The sequence below is a fragment of the Vicugna pacos genome, chromosome 11 (assembly GCF_048564905.1).
Source record: "Vicugna pacos chromosome 11, VicPac4, whole genome shotgun sequence".
In the NCBI taxonomy this organism is placed as follows: domain Eukaryota; kingdom Metazoa; phylum Chordata; class Mammalia; order Artiodactyla; family Camelidae; genus Vicugna; species Vicugna pacos.
The window spans coordinates 52,476,226-52,494,985 of record NC_132997.1 but is presented as its reverse complement, the minus strand read 5'-3'; the positions used below and the strand labels follow the sequence as shown (position 1 = coordinate 52,494,985).

Here is an 18,760-nt window from a genome sequence, read left to right as displayed (position 1 = left end):
CCACTCTTGCCACTCCTCCTCTGTACTTCTTCTGGCACCGCCTCGGGAAGGTGGTTTGTCTCCCTTGATTCAAGGGAGGGGTTTGTAGAAACCAGACCAAAAATATGTGACCTCAAGGAGAAAATCAAGGGTAAGTCTAGCAAAGTCAGTTAGGCAAGAAAAAGAAAGAAAAGGCATCCATATTGGGAAGGCAAAAGTAAAACTGTCTTTGTTTGCAGATGACATGATTTTGCATGTAGAAATGCTAAGGAATCTGGAAAAAACTATTGAAACTAATAAACAAGTTCAGCAAGGTTTTAGGATTTAAGATCAGTATAGAAAGTCAGTTGCATTTCTGTGCATTAACAATGAATAGTCTGAAAAAGAAATTAAGAAAACAGTTCCATTTAAAATAGCATCAAAAAGAATAAATTACTTAGTAATAAATTTAACAAAAGGAGTGTAAGACTTGTACATTGAAAACCACACAATATTATTGAAAAAAAACTAAAGAAGACCTAAATAAATGAAAAGATATCCCATGCAAATGGATTGGAAGACAATGTTGTAAAGAGAGCAACTTCCCAAATCTTTTTTTTCAAATGAAGGTATAGATGACATGCAATATGATATTAGTTTTAGGTATACAACATAGGGATTTGACATTCATATACATTATAAATTGATCACCACAATAAGTCTAATAACTGTCTGTCACCATATAAATTTTTTGCAATATTATTGACTATATTCTCTATGCTGTACATTATATCCCCGACTTATTTTATAACTAGAAGTTCGTACCTCTTAATACCCTTCACCTATTTTGCCCAACCCTCTAGTCCACCTGCCTCCAACGATCACAGTAGTTTGTTTTCTGTATCTATGACTCTGTTTCTGTATCTATAACTCTGTTTCTGTTTTCTTTGTTCCTTTGTTTTATTAGATTTCACGTGTAAGTGAAATCACATAGTAGTTGTCTTTCTCTGTCTAACTTACTTCACTTGGCATAATGGATCCTATAGGTCCATCGATATTTTTGCAAATGGGAAGATTTCATTCTTATTATGGCTGAATAATATTCCATTGAATATATACCACATCTTCTTTATCCATTCATCTATTCATGGATACTTGGCTTTTGATATCTAGACTATGGTAAATAATGTTGCAATGAACATAGGGATGCATATATCTTTTCTAATTAGTGCCTTTGTTTTCTTTGGATGAATACCCAGGAGTGGAATTAGTGAATCATATGGTAGTTCTATTTTTAATTTTTTGAGGAACCTCCATACTGTTTTCCATAATGGCTACACCAATTTACATTCTCACCATCAACTGATGAATGGATAAACAAAATATGGTACATCTGTGCAATGGAATATTATTCATAAAATGAACAAAGTGCCGATACATGCTACAACTAAATGCTGATGATGTTTCTCTTTCTCTTTTTTGTAGCTTTTCTCGGATATTGCAGGAAACTGTAAAAGAACTGGCCCCTCAATGTGATGTGACGTTCATGCTGTCAGAAGATGGGAGTGGAAAGGGAGCAGCTCTGATCACTGCTGTGGCCAAGAGGTTACAGCAGGCACGGAAGGAGAACTAGGAACCCCTCAGGGTCGGGCCCGATGAGCCTTGGATACTGACCAGCCTTTCCTCTGGCCAATGAGTTGGTCAGGGACCGACAGGCAAGCTTCTGACTGACTTCAGCTTCTGGATGGCCGAAAGAGAACCCCAGGTTCTTGGGTACTCTTAGCATTTTGTTACTCATTTTCAAGGGCATTAAATGACATTTCTATTTGGCATATTTGGACCAAAGATGGGCCAACTTATAAAATCAAAACGTTGGGCCCAAGAGATGCCTTTATAGCAAATTTTCAGTTAAGGCCTGAGCTGTTAGTTCTCTGTGGTCCTGTGGCTGCTGGACTTGGAAACATATACACGATCTGCCTGTGTGGCTTGGCTGGCTGAGTTCCCCACTGGGATGCTTCTGCCATCACTTGTAGTATTGGACCTTCCACATGTGGATGCACATTTGAGAGGGATAGGGGCTCATGTAATCAACTGGAGATCTAATCTGACTTGTCATTAGCTTGTTATGTTGACTTCAAGTATGAAGAGAGAGCAAAGACTTTGGAGTATTCAGCGCCAGGATGAAGAAGGGTTGATTGCTAGGGAGCCCTGTAGGAAACTTCTCATGCTTAGAGTGGGTTATATTAGCACCCTGTAGGATTTTTGTTTCTCAATACATGTGTGTGATGGGGGGTGCTTCCATTTGGGGCACATGTTATCATTTTACGTGTGGTTTGTGTTGCTGCTGCTGATAGCTGTTTTAAGGACTGTTAGGTATATGAAATCCAGTAAATGAATAAAACTTATTTGATTTCCCAAGAATCTTTGCTTGAAGTATTAATATTTTATCTGGGAGGCTCACTTGGCAACTTCATGCTCTGTTGGTTGAATAAGGGACACATGGAGTCAGAAGTTGCTGAGAGCATCTCTCGAGTTCAGATTTCTTACCAATGGGAAGATATATGGAATATCTGCTACAATATCTTTAACAGATTGTCCAAATTTCATTGGAATGAATACTTCCTGTGACTGGATGTTTACCACATGATCCTACAGCTCTTGCTTTTAAATGGCTGGAATTGATCAGAAGTCCTTCCAATCCTGAACTAACCTCTACCTCTGTGAAACTCGGTGCCTCCCACGTGCCCCATCAGTCTCCATTCTATCTATCTTCCAGAACTAAGAGGAATTGACTTGTTCTGACCATTTCCCCAGTGGACATCCTTTCTCTTTCTCTTTCTCTTTCTCTTTCTTTTTCTCTTTCTCTTCACATTGCTGCCTTATTTGAACCACTTTATTTGAACCACCTGTGACTTTCTACCTTGTCGTAGAGTTATCTGTTTGCATTTCTTATCTGACCTAGTAGATTGTAAGCTCTTTGTGAGATGCATTTTTGTGTTGTCCCAGTGAACACAGCACTGTGCCATTCTTATTAAATACTTACTGGATGGAGACATGATTGAAATAAAGTGTTTCAAGAAAACTTTCTTGGAAAAAGTGGAGGCCATTATCATGAGAAACAAACTGAAAAAATAGTATTACAGATTATCCAGGTTGATTTATGTACTTATTTCTAGTGCTACTTTGTCACCATTTGCTGAAACAGGCTGTTCAGACAGACAGGATGGAGAAGGCTGGAGAAGGGTAAGACAGAGGCCGGCTGAAGCTGGGGACAGATGAGGAAGCTGAGATTCCTTAGGAAATATTTTTTCAAAAATTTAGGAAACAAGTATGGGGATATTGTTGTGGGTGGGTCCTAGATTTACCAAAATGAAAAAATTTTAATTTTAAAGTTATACCTCTCTGCAGAGATGTTGTGTGGATTTGTTAAATTTATCTTTTTGTATTTTGAGGTTTTGCCTCTTTGGGAAAATGTTTCACCTTGGATGTTGTCTCAGTCAGCGCCGAGCCTTGTTGTCCTTGTTACCTTTCCCCAGTTCTCTTATTCCTTGGTAAGACACCCCCAGATCCAAGTCCCTCTCCTTCCTGGTTCTGCTGAGGTCTCTCCCTTTGCCATCCTGCCTGGATGGATGATCTGGCCCAAAGATTCAGGTAGTTGTGCCATCACATCCTCCCACAACCTGGTCTTTCTACACATTTTGGCAGGTCCAAGGTCAATCAACCTACTTGTCTCTCAGCTTTGGTCTCACGAGAAAAAGAAGCCTCAAGGTAACTAGGCAACCTTGCAGATTCTGACTAATGGATAGCATCATAGAATCCTTGAACCAGGACGGAACTACAGAGAAGGCAGACATCCATTTTGCTGTCTTTGGACAGGCAAGCCCCTGAAACACCTGGGACAATGGAGGGTTAACTTCTCAAAGTTTATTAAGCAAGACCAGCAACCACACAACAAGGTACGCTGTCCTTATGTGAATCCCATAGACTTTTCCTCTAAGGAAGGACATCGTCACCTACATTTTCTACCCCTGCGGTTACTTTCTCCCAGGAACCTTTTGGCTAGAGAGAGCTGATGAATATAGATTTAAGAACTAGATTTACCCCATGACTCTGACTCTCCAGGACAAATGACTTCATTCCCATTTGTCTGTCTTCAGATATCTTGTTTTCTATTCTTTCCATTAGCTGAAATGTGTGCTTCATGAGAGGACTTAGCTCTCATTTTCCGTTTTCCCCAGAGCCTACCATAGTGGCTGGCCTTGAGTAGCCATTGGACAATTCTCTAAATGAATGAATGAAGAAATACCCAAACAAGCATGTGAATGAATTATTGCTCTCCTTTGAATCACTCCATTCTACCTCACCCAATCGGACTTGAGCCTTATACACAGTAGATACTGTATAAATGGTGATTCAGTAAATGCTAAGCCCTGTTCTAGGCACCGAGGACCCAAAGAAATAAAAGGTACCATTCCAGCTTTATAAGAACTCACAGGCTAACAAGGAAGGAAGGAATTTACAATATTGTATTGCAGATATTTACAACAAGAACAAGAGGAAGACAATTCTTGACCATGTCCAGCATCCCTTAAATCAGAAACTATCTGTGTGTGTCTGTGTACATGTGCACATGCATGTTTGTGCATGTGCACAATAAACCCCTTTGGCAAGCATGTGGAACCCATGGATCCTTTCTCATAATGTTTTTAAGTGCATACAATACATAGGATTATGAAGGAAATCAGTGGTAGTGAATTACAGTTGTTAGAATATTAATGTGATAATATAGCAGTAGATGTGCTTATTTGTTAATGTGTTCTATAAGATCCATCACGAACCTAATAACAATCATAACTTTCCTGATGAATGTAAACAGTATTTTGAGACATTTGTAATAAAAGCACAGATTTTAAAATGTCCATAGTTTCCACTAGAGACAAAATCACAGGTTCTAACACTGCTTAGTTTGTTGCTCATATTCATAATGGAGGGAAACACTAAATTTCAGTTAGAGGTGATTGAGATAAAGTTGAAACTTTTTTCCAAAGAAGTTTATGAACTCCCCTCTTTGAAGGTCCCCCACCCCACGTGGGGCCCAGGTTAATATTCCTTGATTGAAATAGCCCAATTGACCTGGCACTTATTTAGGGAGGGATAGCATCTTAGATGGCAGAGAGGCGGTGTGGTTTGGATTCAGAACTCGGCACGGTCTTTAACCTTTCTGAGCTTCAGTTTCCTTATGTGAGAAAGGAGAATAATATAACAGCCTAACAAGGTTATGTGAACAACACAAGCTAAATATGCAGACATGTGGATAAGCCACTTGTACACGTGTGAGGTGGTTGTGTTTGGTCACTGCTGTTGTTAGGGAGCCTGTCTCATCATTGGTATGGTCCTTCCAAACCTATTGTCCAGACATATCGATGGCTAATGGCTGGCAACTGGGGGACATGGATTTCTTACAACCTCTTCCTTCTACCTCTGTGGTCTTCATATTCCCTCTCTTGCCATTCCACCGTTGAAATTCCTGGTGAACTGTATTTTACTGGAAAAAGGAGGGGACTTAGGATTCACTGGGTAATAACAGGAACCTGGTAGCTCATATTTGGGGTGACGTAGGAAAGATGATTACAGTAAAAGACTTGGATTCTTTTCTGGTCTAGCCAGGGAAAGAATGAAGCTGGAGGGAAAGTGAAAATACTAAAAAATCTTCCTTTTCTTTTTTTCTAATAAGAAAAGAGAGGGAGAAAGGTAGGTCACTGACAACTTAGGGAGTCAAAATGGTTTGAGGGATTGGTCTAGAGAGCAGGGAAGCACTGACAGCATAAGGGACAACTATTATTTGCATCACAGTCTGTATGTGGCTCAGTTCCTATTGAGCCACCTCCGTGGTAGCTAGCATGGTCTAAAGTGCCCTTTCACAAGGTATGTTCTAAGTTTAACTGGATGTTCCCAAGTTTACTAGTCTCTGGAGTCACCCTTTCCTTTAATAATTAAACAAAATGGCTCACTTCTCCATCCCACGTACTGCGGAAAACTCTTATCTCCCACCCTAACATTTCAGCAATTTCGGAAGAGAATGTTTATACCTTGCAGTTACTCCCCTAATTCCTGCCTCCAGTTCGCTTCCCACTCACCTCTACTGATCTCACAATTCCTGCAGCTGCTGCCTCTCTCTCTGTTTTGCCTGATGTGTAGAACTGTTCCTTCCTCTTTGATTCCCCAAGACACCATTAACTCAAGGCCAGTGACTGGAAAAGACTTAGCTAAGGGTTTTGGGATTGTGGCGGGGGACTACTTCACAGAATAGGAAATAGTTTAATTATGAATATTAGATATCGAAGTTCTATGCCCATCTCTACCCCAGGGAATGTCTCCTGGCCATCTTTCTCCATAGGCTCTACTGGCTGCATGTTTCATGAATTCTTCCAACTTTCTCTGGAGACTTCCTTCTCCTGTTTTCCTCTTCTCTGAATTCTGGACTCCTCCGAAAAATGAAAAATTCTGATAGTTTTACTTTACAAAGTAAATGGTTCTCCTATGGTCTCAATTGACTTCTAGGACAGCCCAAGGGACCTCACCTTTCCCAACCAAAAAGTCTCACTGAGGTATTAGAGTAAAAAGAAAGATTTTCTCTCTAAAAGGAATTATTCTGTTCTATTAGAGTCAAGCTACAGAAAGCACTTTTTCCTTGACATACAGTAAATTGCATGTATTTAAAATGTATAATATGATACATATTGATGATATTGTGACCACAATCAAAATAGTGAACATATCCATCACCACCAAGTTTCCTTTTGACCCTTTGGAATCCCTCTTTCCTGCCCCTCTCTCCCTCCTCCATGTTTGGGTAATTACTGATCTGCTTTATTTTTATATAATTTATTTGGCATTTTTTAGAATTTTATATAAAAGGAGCACTGGTACTTTTTTGATCTAGGTTCCTTCATACAGTATACTTATTTTGAGACTCACTCATGTTGTTGCAAGTATCAAGTCTTCAGTCATTTTATTGCTGAGTATTCTGTTGTGTGAAAATACCACACTTTGTTCATCCGTTCACCTATTCATGGGTATTTGGGTTGTTTCCAGTTTGGGGTTATTAAAAATAAAGCAGCTATGAACATTGTGTATGTATAAGTCTTTATATGGACATATATTTTCATTTCTTGTGGGTAAGTATCTAGGAACGGAGTGGCGAGGTCATTTGGTGAAAATTTCTGGCAAAAGCTAAACTATTTTCCAAAGTTTTTTAGGTTCCACTTATAAATAAAATCATACAGTATTTCTCTTTCTCTGTCTGACTTACAATGTTGATTTCTTAAAAGTACCTCAGCTAGTTGTCAATCCCTTAGGACTGATGTTAAGAAAGAGCTCTATCGGTCATTGTATTGATGCTGCGTTGCGTCTAGTCAATCAATTTGGGCAGTATCTCTTTAAGCTGTTAATTCTTTCTAGTCATTATCATGGGATGTCTCCTTTTAATTACGTTTTCTCTAATATTTTCCAAAAAGGTTTGTAATTTCCTACATAGGTATTCCACTCTTTTTTTCCCCTTAGATTTATTCTTAAGTAGTTTGTAGTTCTGTTGTGATTGTAAGTTAAGTCCTTTTTAAAAAATTTTACTTCCTAATTATCTGGTTGCTGATGCAAAGAAATGCAATTGACTTTTATTGATCTTATATCCAGTCACTTCACTCGACTTTTAAAGTAGTTTTATTAAATTTTTTACTTTGAAAAAATTTGAAATCCATAGAATACTTATAAGAATTTTACAATGAATTCCCACTCTTCCTCCACCTAAATTCACTCATTGATGATATTTGCTACATTTATCTCCCTCTCTGTTTGCATGTATACTTAACATAATAGAGATTATTATTCATATTCTACTTTTGTAGAATCATTTAAGAGTAAATTGCAGAGATAATGACCCTACATTCCTAAAAACTTCATCACATATGTATTGAGAACAAGGACAATCTCTTACACACCACAGTGCAACTATTAAATTTAGGAATCTCTTATTATTTCTAATTATTTAGATTATCTTGAACTTTATGTATAGGCAATCATATAATCCTCAAATAATGTCAGCTCTATTTCTTCCTTTCTACTCTTTTTGCTTTTAATTTTTTCCTTGTCTTATGTCATCTAAAGCATCCAGTACAGAGTGGAAGTGAAGTGGTGGTAGTAAGCATTTTTGTCTTATTCCTGATTTCATAGCATATAACCAAACACATTTCCTCATTTAGAATAATTTTTTTGTATTTTTTAGGAGTACCTTTTATCAGAGTAAACAAGTTCTCTTTTAATTACAGTTTACAAAGACTTTTCTCTTCCCATGAACAGGTGTTGGATTTTATCAAATTATATTACTATGTCTATTAATATACCTTAAATTTTTTCTTAATTGCTTACAATAATGAATAACATCTATTAATAATATTAAAGCATCCTGCAATCCTGGGACAGACCCATATTTGTCATAGTTTATTACCATGTTTATAACTGTTGGATTTAATTTGCTAATATGCTATTTAGAGCTTCTGCATCTTTAGTTATAAGTAAAGTGAGTTTATAATCTTTCTTTTTTGTACTGTCATCTTGTTTTTGTAGGGTTATACTATAGTCATAGAATGACATTTTACTCTCTGGAAGAGTTCATTGAAAGTTTTGTAGAACTCACCTATAAAGACATTTGGGCGTTGCATTTTCTTTGGGGTAAGGTTTTAATTACTGCTTGAATTTTTTAATGATCAGACTATCCAGGCTTTCCATTTTTTTTCTTGAATCAAGTTGGTAGATTAGATTTTTTTCAAGAACTTATCCGTTTTGTCTTATTTTAAAAATATATTTGCATAAAATTATTTAATTTATATGTAATTCATATAACATAAAATTCCCCTTTTAAAGTGTAAAATTCAATGGTTTTTAGAATATTAAGTTGTGCAACCCACCATTATCTAATCCCAGAATATTTTCATCACCCTAAAAACTCCATAATCATTAGTAGTGACTCCCATTTCTTCTAACCTCCAGCTCCTGGCAGATAGTAATCAATTTTCTGTCTCTATGGATTTGTTTATTCTGAATATTTCATATTATGGAATCACATAATATGCGCCCTTTTGTATCTGGCTTCTCTCACTTAGCATAATGTTTTCAAGGTTCATCCATATTGTAGCATGCATCAGAACTCTGTCCTGTTAAATGCAAAATAATTCTGTTGAATGGATATACCACATTTTATGTATCCATTCATAAGCTGATAGACATATGCTTGTTTGTGCATTTGGCTGTTATGAATAATGCTACTATGAACATTTTTAAACAATATTTTGTGTGAACATATGATTTTGATTCTCTTAGGTATATACCTAGGGATGAAATTGCTGGGCCAAATAGTAATTCTATGTTTTAACTTTTTGAGAAATTTCCAAATTGTTTCCCAAAGTGGCTCTATCATTCTACATTCCTCACCAACACTTGTTAGTTTCAGTCTTTTTGATTATAGCCATCCTACTTGGTATAAAACCACATGGCTGCAGGCTGGATTTGACCTGCAGGCCTTGATTGGTGACCCTTGGTTTATGTTATATTTAGAAATCTGCTAAGGATTGTTTTGTATATATTTTATGTGTCCTTGAAAAGAATGTATGTCTTCTAATGGCTGTATATATTTATTGAACTTAATTGTGTTGTTCAAATCTTCTATATCTTTGTCAATTTTTTTTTTTCTGTTTGCTTGACCTAACAACAAAGAAATATATTTAAATCTCCTCTTAAATGTGGATTTGTCAGATTCTTCCAGTAGGTCTAACAATTTTTGCTGTAACTTCTAAAAGGCCAATTTATTAGCATTTTAATATCTTCTTTATAAACTGAGTTTTTAGCATTCTTGTAGTGACCCTCTTTGTCTAACCAATGCTTTTCATTTTAGCCTACATTGTCTGCTATTAATTCGCCAGCTTCCTTTTGGTAAGTATCTACTTGGTATATCCCTTTTTATCTTTTTGCATTCAACTCTCCTATTCTTATGCTTTAGATATACCTCTTCTGAATAGCATTTAGCAGTATTTTTGTTTGTTTGTTTAGTACATTTACATTTCTGTAGTTATTAATAAGTATGTAAACTTCTTTCTACTATCTTAATTTTTATGGCTATTTTAATCTGTTTTTCCTCTGTTTTCTTTTATATTGATTTACTTTTTCTCCTACTTTCTCTTTTTGGGGGATATGAGGGGGTGGGAGGTTGAAAATTATATCTTTCCCCAAAGAAAGCAGATATTTCAGCATGCCTTAATGCGCTTTTGATTTCTCCTACCCCTGTAGCCCATCATGTTGACATTGTCTAGAATTTTGGTTCTGTGTTATTATTGATAAACTTTTACTTATTTGACTGCTTTCTCCAGAAGTGTTTTCAAGGAGATCCTTTCTGTGGCAAACTGAGGATTTATATGCCTGAAAATAATTTTATTTATGCCCTCATATTTGAGAGACAATTTGAATGGATATAAAATTCTAGATTCAAGAATTCTTCCCTTCAATTCATTAAATATATTACTCCATTGTTTTCTTACCTCGTTGTTGCCATTGAAAAGCCTAATGCCAATCTATTTCTTGTTTCTTTTTGGGTTTCAGGATTTTCTCTTTGTGTTGTCTGTGATATTCTATAATGTGGGGTGGACTTTCCTTTATATCTGTTGTTTAACACTCTGTGGCCCTTTCAATGACCTAATTGTAAGAATTGTATCTGTTTTTTCTTCGAATATTTCCTATTTGTGTTTATATTCCTCTTCTTCTGGAAACCCTATTATCTAGATATTGGTACTTCTTTCGTATTGTTTAACTTTTCTATTTGTTTTTCTTTCCCTACCACTTACTGGGAGAGTTCCTCAATCTGATCTTCCAACTCAGCAATTCATTCCTCAGCTGTATCCATTCTAATAGAGGTATCCATCTGTTGTGTGTTTGTCTCTTATTTTCTTAACAGTATTTTTCAAAGAAAAAAAGTTTTTAATGTTGATGAAGAGATGTCTAGTTAGTTTTGCCTGGTGAGCTTACATTCACCAAAGGGTTACCCACTACCATGTCTTGGAATGTGTATTGGGTTAGAGCCCAAGGCTGCAGCCTAGTGTGAGTCAGTACCAGTGAGATCATGGAGAAAAGAGAGGCAGATGGAGAGCCCTGGCTCCCCAAATCCACAGTTAAATATTCCTGTTACCCCCAGGTATCTCCCTTGGGCAAGATTTTAGGGGTTGGCCTTTAGTCTCTTAGGGAGAAGCAGTACTGGGGTGGAAACCTCTCACTGGGTTATCATGTACCAGCCTTTGGGATGGGTGAGTGAATGCCTGAAGCCAGTCAAGCCCCACATACTTTCCCAGCCCTTTACCCAAGCAGGTCGTATACCCTGATCTTACTGCATGGGCCCCTATCTGAGATATTCCTGCCCCTAGTGAAGGACCAGGAAGCAGTTGTCTCAGGTCATATGCAGGGAGAGGCAGGAGCAGATTTTAAATCACTCTTCTCAAATCATCACCATTTTTCACCTATTAGAAACAGACATTTCATATGGTGCAATTGATACACATGGATATGGTTGTTTCTGTTTGTGGCCGTGGTGATAAAAATGGGATTCTACTCTACACATCACTCCACCATTCTGTATCTAGCTTTTTTGGCTTAGCAGCACATCATGGACATCCATTATGATTTATGCAAAATTTTTAATAGCTCCTTATAAGCCTAAATAAAAAAATACTCACCAGGTACCCCAGTGCTGATTAAAAAACACAGTACATTTTATAGTGGACTGTGGAGGGACAGGGCAGAGGAAAGGAGATTGACTTTTCAGGGAAACAGACAGGTCAGCCAATGTCCCAGGTCAAATTCATCTTCTTGGAGCCACCTAGCATTTCCTGTGACACCTAAAGCATTTAGTGTAAAGCAGTTACTGCTCACACCATGGCTGCATGGCTCATTTTTCCTTGGTGTGTGTGCTTAATCTGTGTTCTGTCTATCAGCACTTTGAGAGCTTCATAGTGCTGCCCTCCCTCTCCCCACCACTCACCCACGTCCTTTGCCTCCTGTGCTTGGTATATAGAAGGAAGCACTTACTGAGTCAAATTGGAAATCCATCTCTCCTCTCAAAGAGAGCCAGAGCTATGTGTTCAGCCTCTGGGCCCCCAGTTCTAGCCTGTCTGAATATCTGAGTCTGCTTGTGAGGTCAAGGAATGCTTCTGGGGGGAGCACGGGGTGCACTGTCCTGGGATTGAAGCTTGGATCTGAACTGTTGGACAGTGTCTGGAGTTCTGCACAAAAGAGAATTGAATTGTGGATCAGCTGGGAGGTTATTGTGATAGCCCTGGTGCCCTGCGCCTCCAGGGGACTGGAACCCTGTGGGAGCACATAGCTGGCATTTTTTTGCTTGAGATTAGGAAGTCTTTTGCTTCCTCTGTGTGGAGGCTTGAATTCAATGGACTGTTGTGGTAGGATGGAGTCTTTTTTTTGGTAAAAATAAAACAGAGATTTGGCTCCAGTTGTTACGAGGTGGTGGGCAAATGAGCTGTCTCTCTGGTGTTTGGTGGAAAGCCAGTTTAAGAGCATGTGGTCACATTTTTGCCCAACATCATCAACAGCATAAGGAAGCTGTGATTCCAGCCTCAGAGGAGTGAGCTTCTTTTATCTCGATGTGACTCTCCAAAGACCGTCTTTATGCAAGAAGTGTCAGAGCCCCATTTCATAGTAAGTTTCTTTTGACATTTTTGTTTGGATTGAAGATAAGTTTCTTATCATCACTCAAGGACTGACATCATCTGCGGAGAGTGGTATCCAGAGAGCCTTCCCAGGCCCGGGAGGTAATGAGTGGTGATGAGGTGACCAAGCTGGGAGGCAGGTCCCGGTGTTGTATTTCTTCTGGGGCTTCAGTCTGGCTCTCCCAGAAATGGGCTAGTCATCCCCCTGCCTCTTCCTCGTGTTGCGAAGGGTATGGGGAGAGCATGAGAGTGGAAGCTCAAAAGAGAGTTTAGGCTGCTCTTTTACCTTCTGCCACATTTTGTTTTCTCTGGGTCTTTTGTTAGCATATTCTTTGGAGCAGAACTTGTCTAGGGTTGTCTTAGGTTTCTCAGTTTACAGAAGAAACTGCAGGTAAACTGAGGAGGGTGGACTGGAATTAGATGTGCAGAATGGTTAAGTGAATGTGTGAGTGAACACACAATTGGTTGGATGTGATGAGGAACCTTTGAATGACATAAGAAACATGTTCTGAGGACTGTTTCCTCCAGAAACTAAGTAGATCCTGGCTGCAAAGTAGTTAATATCCATAAGCAATGATAGTTTAAAAATATAGTCCAAAAATTTCTTCCTAACCAGACAAGTCATAGATGTAGGACTTAAAAAAAACGACACGGGAAGCGTGTCAGTGAGCTAGGGAGCATCAGAGGCTTGGGCTAGAGTTAGGAATCAGATCCTTGCAACCTTTGTTTAACATTCTCCAGAATGTGGGCCAATCCACAAAACCGCCCTCATGTCAACTGGCCCAGCTGAAGGGCACGTGTACTTGAAGTTTCTACCATATTCATTCTTGCTTTAATAAAAGCATTTATAAGTCTAGGGTCTTCTTTTATATTTTGGCTGGTCAGTGACTGTGTCTTCACTAAGAACCCTGGATAAGCATGATTATCATCCTTGGGAGGTCATGGGAAAAAAAGAGGATTTCTTTGTAAGAATCCAGAGAACTAAGACCAATGAAAGGAAGTCAGAAGGTGGCAGATTTCACCTCAGACATGACCAGCCAACAATGGAAAAGGCTACTTTAAAGGGTGACATACCACCTCCCCAGCTCTTGTCTTGCATGGGGTTGGGAGGAGGATATGATGTGCTGGGTTCTTTCCAGCTCTCAGAGAATATGCTTTTTCCTCCTGGAGTCTCATGCCCTGGGGCAATTAATCTCTGAACTGCTAAAATCCTTGTATTTTATCCCCCATCCTCAACCCCGTCAAACAACTTGTCCTGTTTCTCTCTACGGCCACAGAGCTTATCAGGCTACTCTCAGAACATCATCTACGAACTCCTCTTCCACGTGGAGTGCGTGAGAGAGTGGGAGAGGACCAGGACCCATTATACTTTCAGTGAGTGAATCCACTTGACTATAGGCATCTCGAGCATGGCTCTCAACTTCTGCAGGTAGCAGAACGGCGAGGAGGGTTTAGGAAACACAGATTGTTAACTCCGTCCCCAATGTTTTCAATCTGATAGGTCTGCAGCAGGGCCTGAGAAATGTGCATTTCTAACAAGTTCCTGGGTAACGCTGCTGCCACTGGTCTAGGACTGCACTTTGAGAACCACTGCCCCAAAGGATAGAGACCGAAGCCAGCCTACTCTCAGTAAGGCCCAAATCTGGAGGGGCCAGATTATATAAGTATTAGGGCACATCCTCCTCCTTCGTCCTTCTTTCCTGTTCTTTCATCAAGGCTCATTTCTCTCAGCCGCAGGGCCCTCAAAGAAAACCTTGGCCCCGACCAATGTGTCCGACATTCAAAGTCAGTTCCTCTGGGAAGCTTTCCGTGCACTCCCAGGATTAGATGCTGTGGCCCCTGTGCTTCCTCAGTAATGGTAACTCGTGTGACTTAATTAACCTGTCTCTCCCCAGGGACGGTACGCTTCATGAGGGCAGGATTTAAGAGCAGTAGGAAAGAGGTGAAGTGGCTAGGTGGAGGGGCAGTGGAAGATCACCCCCAGGATTATGGAAGAGGGTGGAAGAACAGGGCTTTTTGTCCTGAAAGAAGTGCCTATTGAAGGGAGGAGGAAGGCAGGAGGTGGCCTGGGACAGTCAAGAGGACTACCCAGCTCCATCTGGCACCAACCAGAGGTCTACCTTTTCTATTTTTTCCAGCAATATAGGCATTTCATTTCTCCCCAGATTTTAAAACCTGCATTGGTTTTACTAGCTCTGAGCTACTTGCTACCTCTAAGCCTCAGCTATTGCACCCATAAAAAGAAAAGGTAAAGCCCCAGGGTGGGAGAAATTTGAGTTCGAATCTCAGCTCTGGGGGGAGGGTGTAGCTCAGTGGTAGAGTGCACACTTAGCATGCACGAGGTCCTAGGTTCAATCCTAGTACTCCATTTAAAAAAATTAAATTAAATTAATTACTTAAAGAAAAAAAAACAAACCCAGTTCTGCTTCTGCTGTGTTTCCATGAGTATCTGACTTAGCTTCTGTAAGCTTCAGCCTTCCCAAGTGTAAAGAAATTGTTTCTACTTCCTAATGTTGTTGGGAAGCTTCTGGAGTCAATGCCCGTGTGCACTTTAAGACAGTGCCTGGCACGTATGAGGGCTCGATGCACATGGGCTGCCATTGTCATCACCATCTTCCCCATCCTCTTCACCACTGTCACCATTCCTGCCCCCCCCCCAAGGTTTCTATGCGGTCCTAGTGGGACAAAGAACTTTATAACCATAGGGCACCATCTGAATGTCAAGGGCACCACATGCCCCAGCCCCTGCCCACGAGGCCTCAATAACATCCTCTTCATTGGAAACAGGGCCCGTGCCCTTCCTTCTACAGGACGCTGGAGCAGGCTCTACCCCTTCCAGTCCTTTGGTGTCTCTTAATACAGTGACAAATGCATCTTTTGTCCTCTTCTGTTCCCAGGACTCCAACCAACCATAAAGAACTGTTACCCAGAGCATTGTTCCCGAGGAAGAAAAGAGCCACACACCCACCCACACCTGCTTCGTGCCAAGAATCTACAGTTGGGTTGCAAGGCAGCATATGTTGTCATTTTGGAAAGATGAAAGTGAGACCAAGTGAAGAGCCAGCAGAAGTGTCTCAAGGCATCCCAAGGCAAGTGGGCAGCCAAACCCTGGTGGTCTCACTCCTCCCCGAGCCACAACCTCCCCCGCCCTTTGCATTAGGTAGCTTCCTGTCCTTCTCTGTAAAATAGGATGAATAAAGAGATACTCAAGTTTCATGGTCGCAAAGGGTAGATCCTGGAGTTTAAACCCACTTACTTGACTGATGAGGCCCAGAGAGGGACAAACACTTTCCCAGGGTTACACAGTGATTTCTAACAGGACCCAAACCCACTCCAGTTAGGTCTTTTTGTTTAGAGAAACTGGGCTAATGCTATCTACAGTGTTTTGTTTTTTTTTAAAGGGAAATGCTGTACTAGATGTTCATTATAGCTTTTAAAACATTTTTTTCTGGGGGGAGGTAATTAGATTTATCTATTTTTTAATGGAGGTGCTGGGGATTGAACCCAGGATCTCATGCATGCTAAGCACATACTCCACTACCTAGCTATACCCTTCCACTCTCACCATGGCTTGATAAACTGTAAAAGGCCTCTCTCCCCCAAGTGCTCATTTGCCCTTCTTATTAACCTCCATGCCTGAACTGATGCTCTGCTGTTGAGGGCAAGTGTCCTACAGAGGTTGAGAGTGCAGGAGCTGGAGCCAGCCTGATTTCAAATTTCAGCTTTGCTACTTACCTGCTGTGTGACCTTCAGAAGTTACTTGACCTCTTTGAGCCTCAGTTTCCTCATCTGTAAAATGGGAACTACCGCTTACAAGAGGTTCTTGTGAATTAATGTCTTGACTTATTTGTAGGGTGCCTGACAAATAATATGCCCTCTGTAAATACTAATTATAATTACCTCCAAGTGAGTTGCTTAAGAGAAAGATGGGAAGTCAGTTGATTAGGGGGTTCATGCTCTCTGACAAAGAGGCTAAAATGATAGAAAGAAAGCATGACTGAAAACCAACAAGGAATGCAGCCATTAGTAGATGCAAATGAATTGTGGGTTTTCCTGTTATTAAAATGCTGGGATATCAGGATCCCTAATTCAGGTAAATGACACAGGAGATGAAGCACCTGTTTTGAAATTGTTTTATGATGGTGACTGTGCCAGCCTTTTTGAGAAGGGCAACACTTGGCTTACACAGATGCTTGGATTCTGAGGAGGGAGTTGAGAGAGATCTGTATGAGTCTCAGAGAGAGAACCAATGGGCTCCCAGGGGAATCGAGTGACAGGGGCATACCAGCTTCTGGCAGGAAGTAGAGTGTGCACGCAGAAGGAACATTGTGGGCCAGTAGAAATGCCACCACTTTCTACAGGAACTCTGGGCCAAGCAGTCTCTTGACAAAAAGCAACGCTGCTTTGAATGACCTTCAAAGCAAGTGCCCTGGGCCAGTGCCGAGGGTTCCTTTTCCCCCTCAATTCAGTCTCCTGGGTAACAGCAAATAGGAAGCCACAGAAGAAGGATGATAGCATAATCTTTCTTGTTATATGACAAACCCGTGAGGTCTTTAAAAAATAAATACCAACGGGAAAGATGTAAGTTCATTCTCTGTAAGGTAGCTTCGGTGATCCAGGGTAGTATTTGAACTAGACTTGGGAAGCTGCCCTGGTATCAGAAAGGAAGGCAAGAGTGCATGTGGAGTCTGTTGTTGAACTGCTTTAAATGCTAGTGGGCAGCTCAGAAGCTCCTGTAGGCTCTCCTTGCAGGGCCTGGAGCTGGGCAGCATGTGAGTCACCCACTCCAGCATTCAGGAGGCTGAGGCTTGAGGAGGGTGGATGACATGACACAGGCTCTGGAAGAGAGGCTGTGCATGGAGTGGGAAGAAAGAAAGCTCTGGCATCTGTAAGAGATGCACCTATGGTTGTCTCCCCATATCCTGCTGTGTGACCTTGGGCAAGTTACAGCACCCCTCTGAATGTCAGCATCCTCATCTATAACTTATCCCCCTTGTATTATTCCCCTTGAATGGTGTTACCAGGACCACATGAGAAAAGGTGTGAGAAGTGCAATCAATGCTGTTAGTGCTCTATGAATGCAACTCTTTCTTCTTGTGGCATTATTAATGATTATTGGGCAACAAAATTTCTTTATGGCCAGCTGCCATTCAGGCAGTGCTAATAGCTCCCTTGAGGGATCTAAGTGATTCGTGTGATCTTCACAACTACCAACTAAGGCAGACAAGAGAGCAGTTGTTATCAAGTGACACTGAGACTCGGAGGGATGAAGCATCTTCCCTGAGATCATGTAGGTAACAGCTGGTAGACCCAGAACTAGAGCCAGCTCTCTGACTCCTAGTTTAGGGCTCTCCTACTACAGCCTGCTCCTAGAGGGCTCAGTTATCTACTGCTCCATTAAAAAGCCACCCCAAAGATTTGTGGTTTAAAACAATAAGCTCATGATTCTGTGTTACAGCGCTTTGGGCTGGGTTCAGCTGGGTGGTTGTGAAGGAAGACATGCTTCCCCTATATATCTCCTTATGACTTACACTGAACCCTTCTGGTCACCAAATGGGTGGGATTTCTTTCCCAAACTAAGCAATTCTGTGACACTAGAATTATAGAATGTCCTATAATTTAACTCAGTTCTGACACCATCTACCAACCCCACAGGTTAAGGAGACCATCTCCCCACTTCCCCACTTCAGTGCCAATCACAAATCCAGGTTGTCACCTGTGCTTCTGACAAATTGACTGTAGATTGGAGTTTCCCATAACCCCCTCCTCAAGTTTAATTAATTTGTGGGAGCAGCTCACAGAACTCAGGGAAACAGTTTACTTAGTTGCCTACCGGTTTATTATAAAAAGATGCAACACAGGAATAGCCAGATGGAAAAGATGCATAGGGCAAGGTGTGTGATAAGGGGTGCAGAGCTTCCATGCCCTCTGTGGGTACACCTCCCTCGCAGCACCTCCACGTGTTCACCAAACTGGAAACTCTCTGAACCCCCATCCTTTTGGGTTTTCAAGGAGGCCTCAAAATACAGGCACGGTTGATT

General features: G+C 40.6%; 2 protein-coding genes across 5 annotated transcripts in view; both read left to right on the top strand.

The window, feature by feature from the left end:
* The window catches only part of HKDC1 (hexokinase domain containing 1), a 40,818-nt gene extending 38,442 nt beyond the window's left edge, over positions 1-2,376 (top strand). For both annotated transcript variants that reach the window (XM_006212892.4, XM_072971400.1), the window contains one exon: positions 1,444-2,376. In XM_006212892.4, coding sequence (XP_006212954.1) covers positions 1,444-1,591 — 148 coding nt within the window. In that variant the 3' untranslated portion in view covers positions 1,592-2,376. The remainder of the gene's footprint in view (positions 1-1,443) is intronic.
* A 1,416-nt stretch (positions 2,377-3,792) lies between these two features.
* The window catches only part of HK1 (hexokinase 1), a 99,163-nt gene continuing 84,195 nt past the window's right edge, over positions 3,793-18,760 (top strand). The window contains exons 1-3 of one of the 3 annotated variants that reach the window (XM_072971398.1): positions 3,793-3,914; positions 9,905-9,942; positions 15,617-15,808. The gene's annotated coding sequence lies outside the window, so the exon portion shown is untranslated. Of the gene's footprint in view, positions 3,915-5,868; positions 5,884-9,904; positions 9,943-15,616; positions 15,809-18,760 lie in introns of those variants that run through there. The other 2 variants (XM_072971397.1, XM_072971399.1) reach the window with 2 other exon arrangements.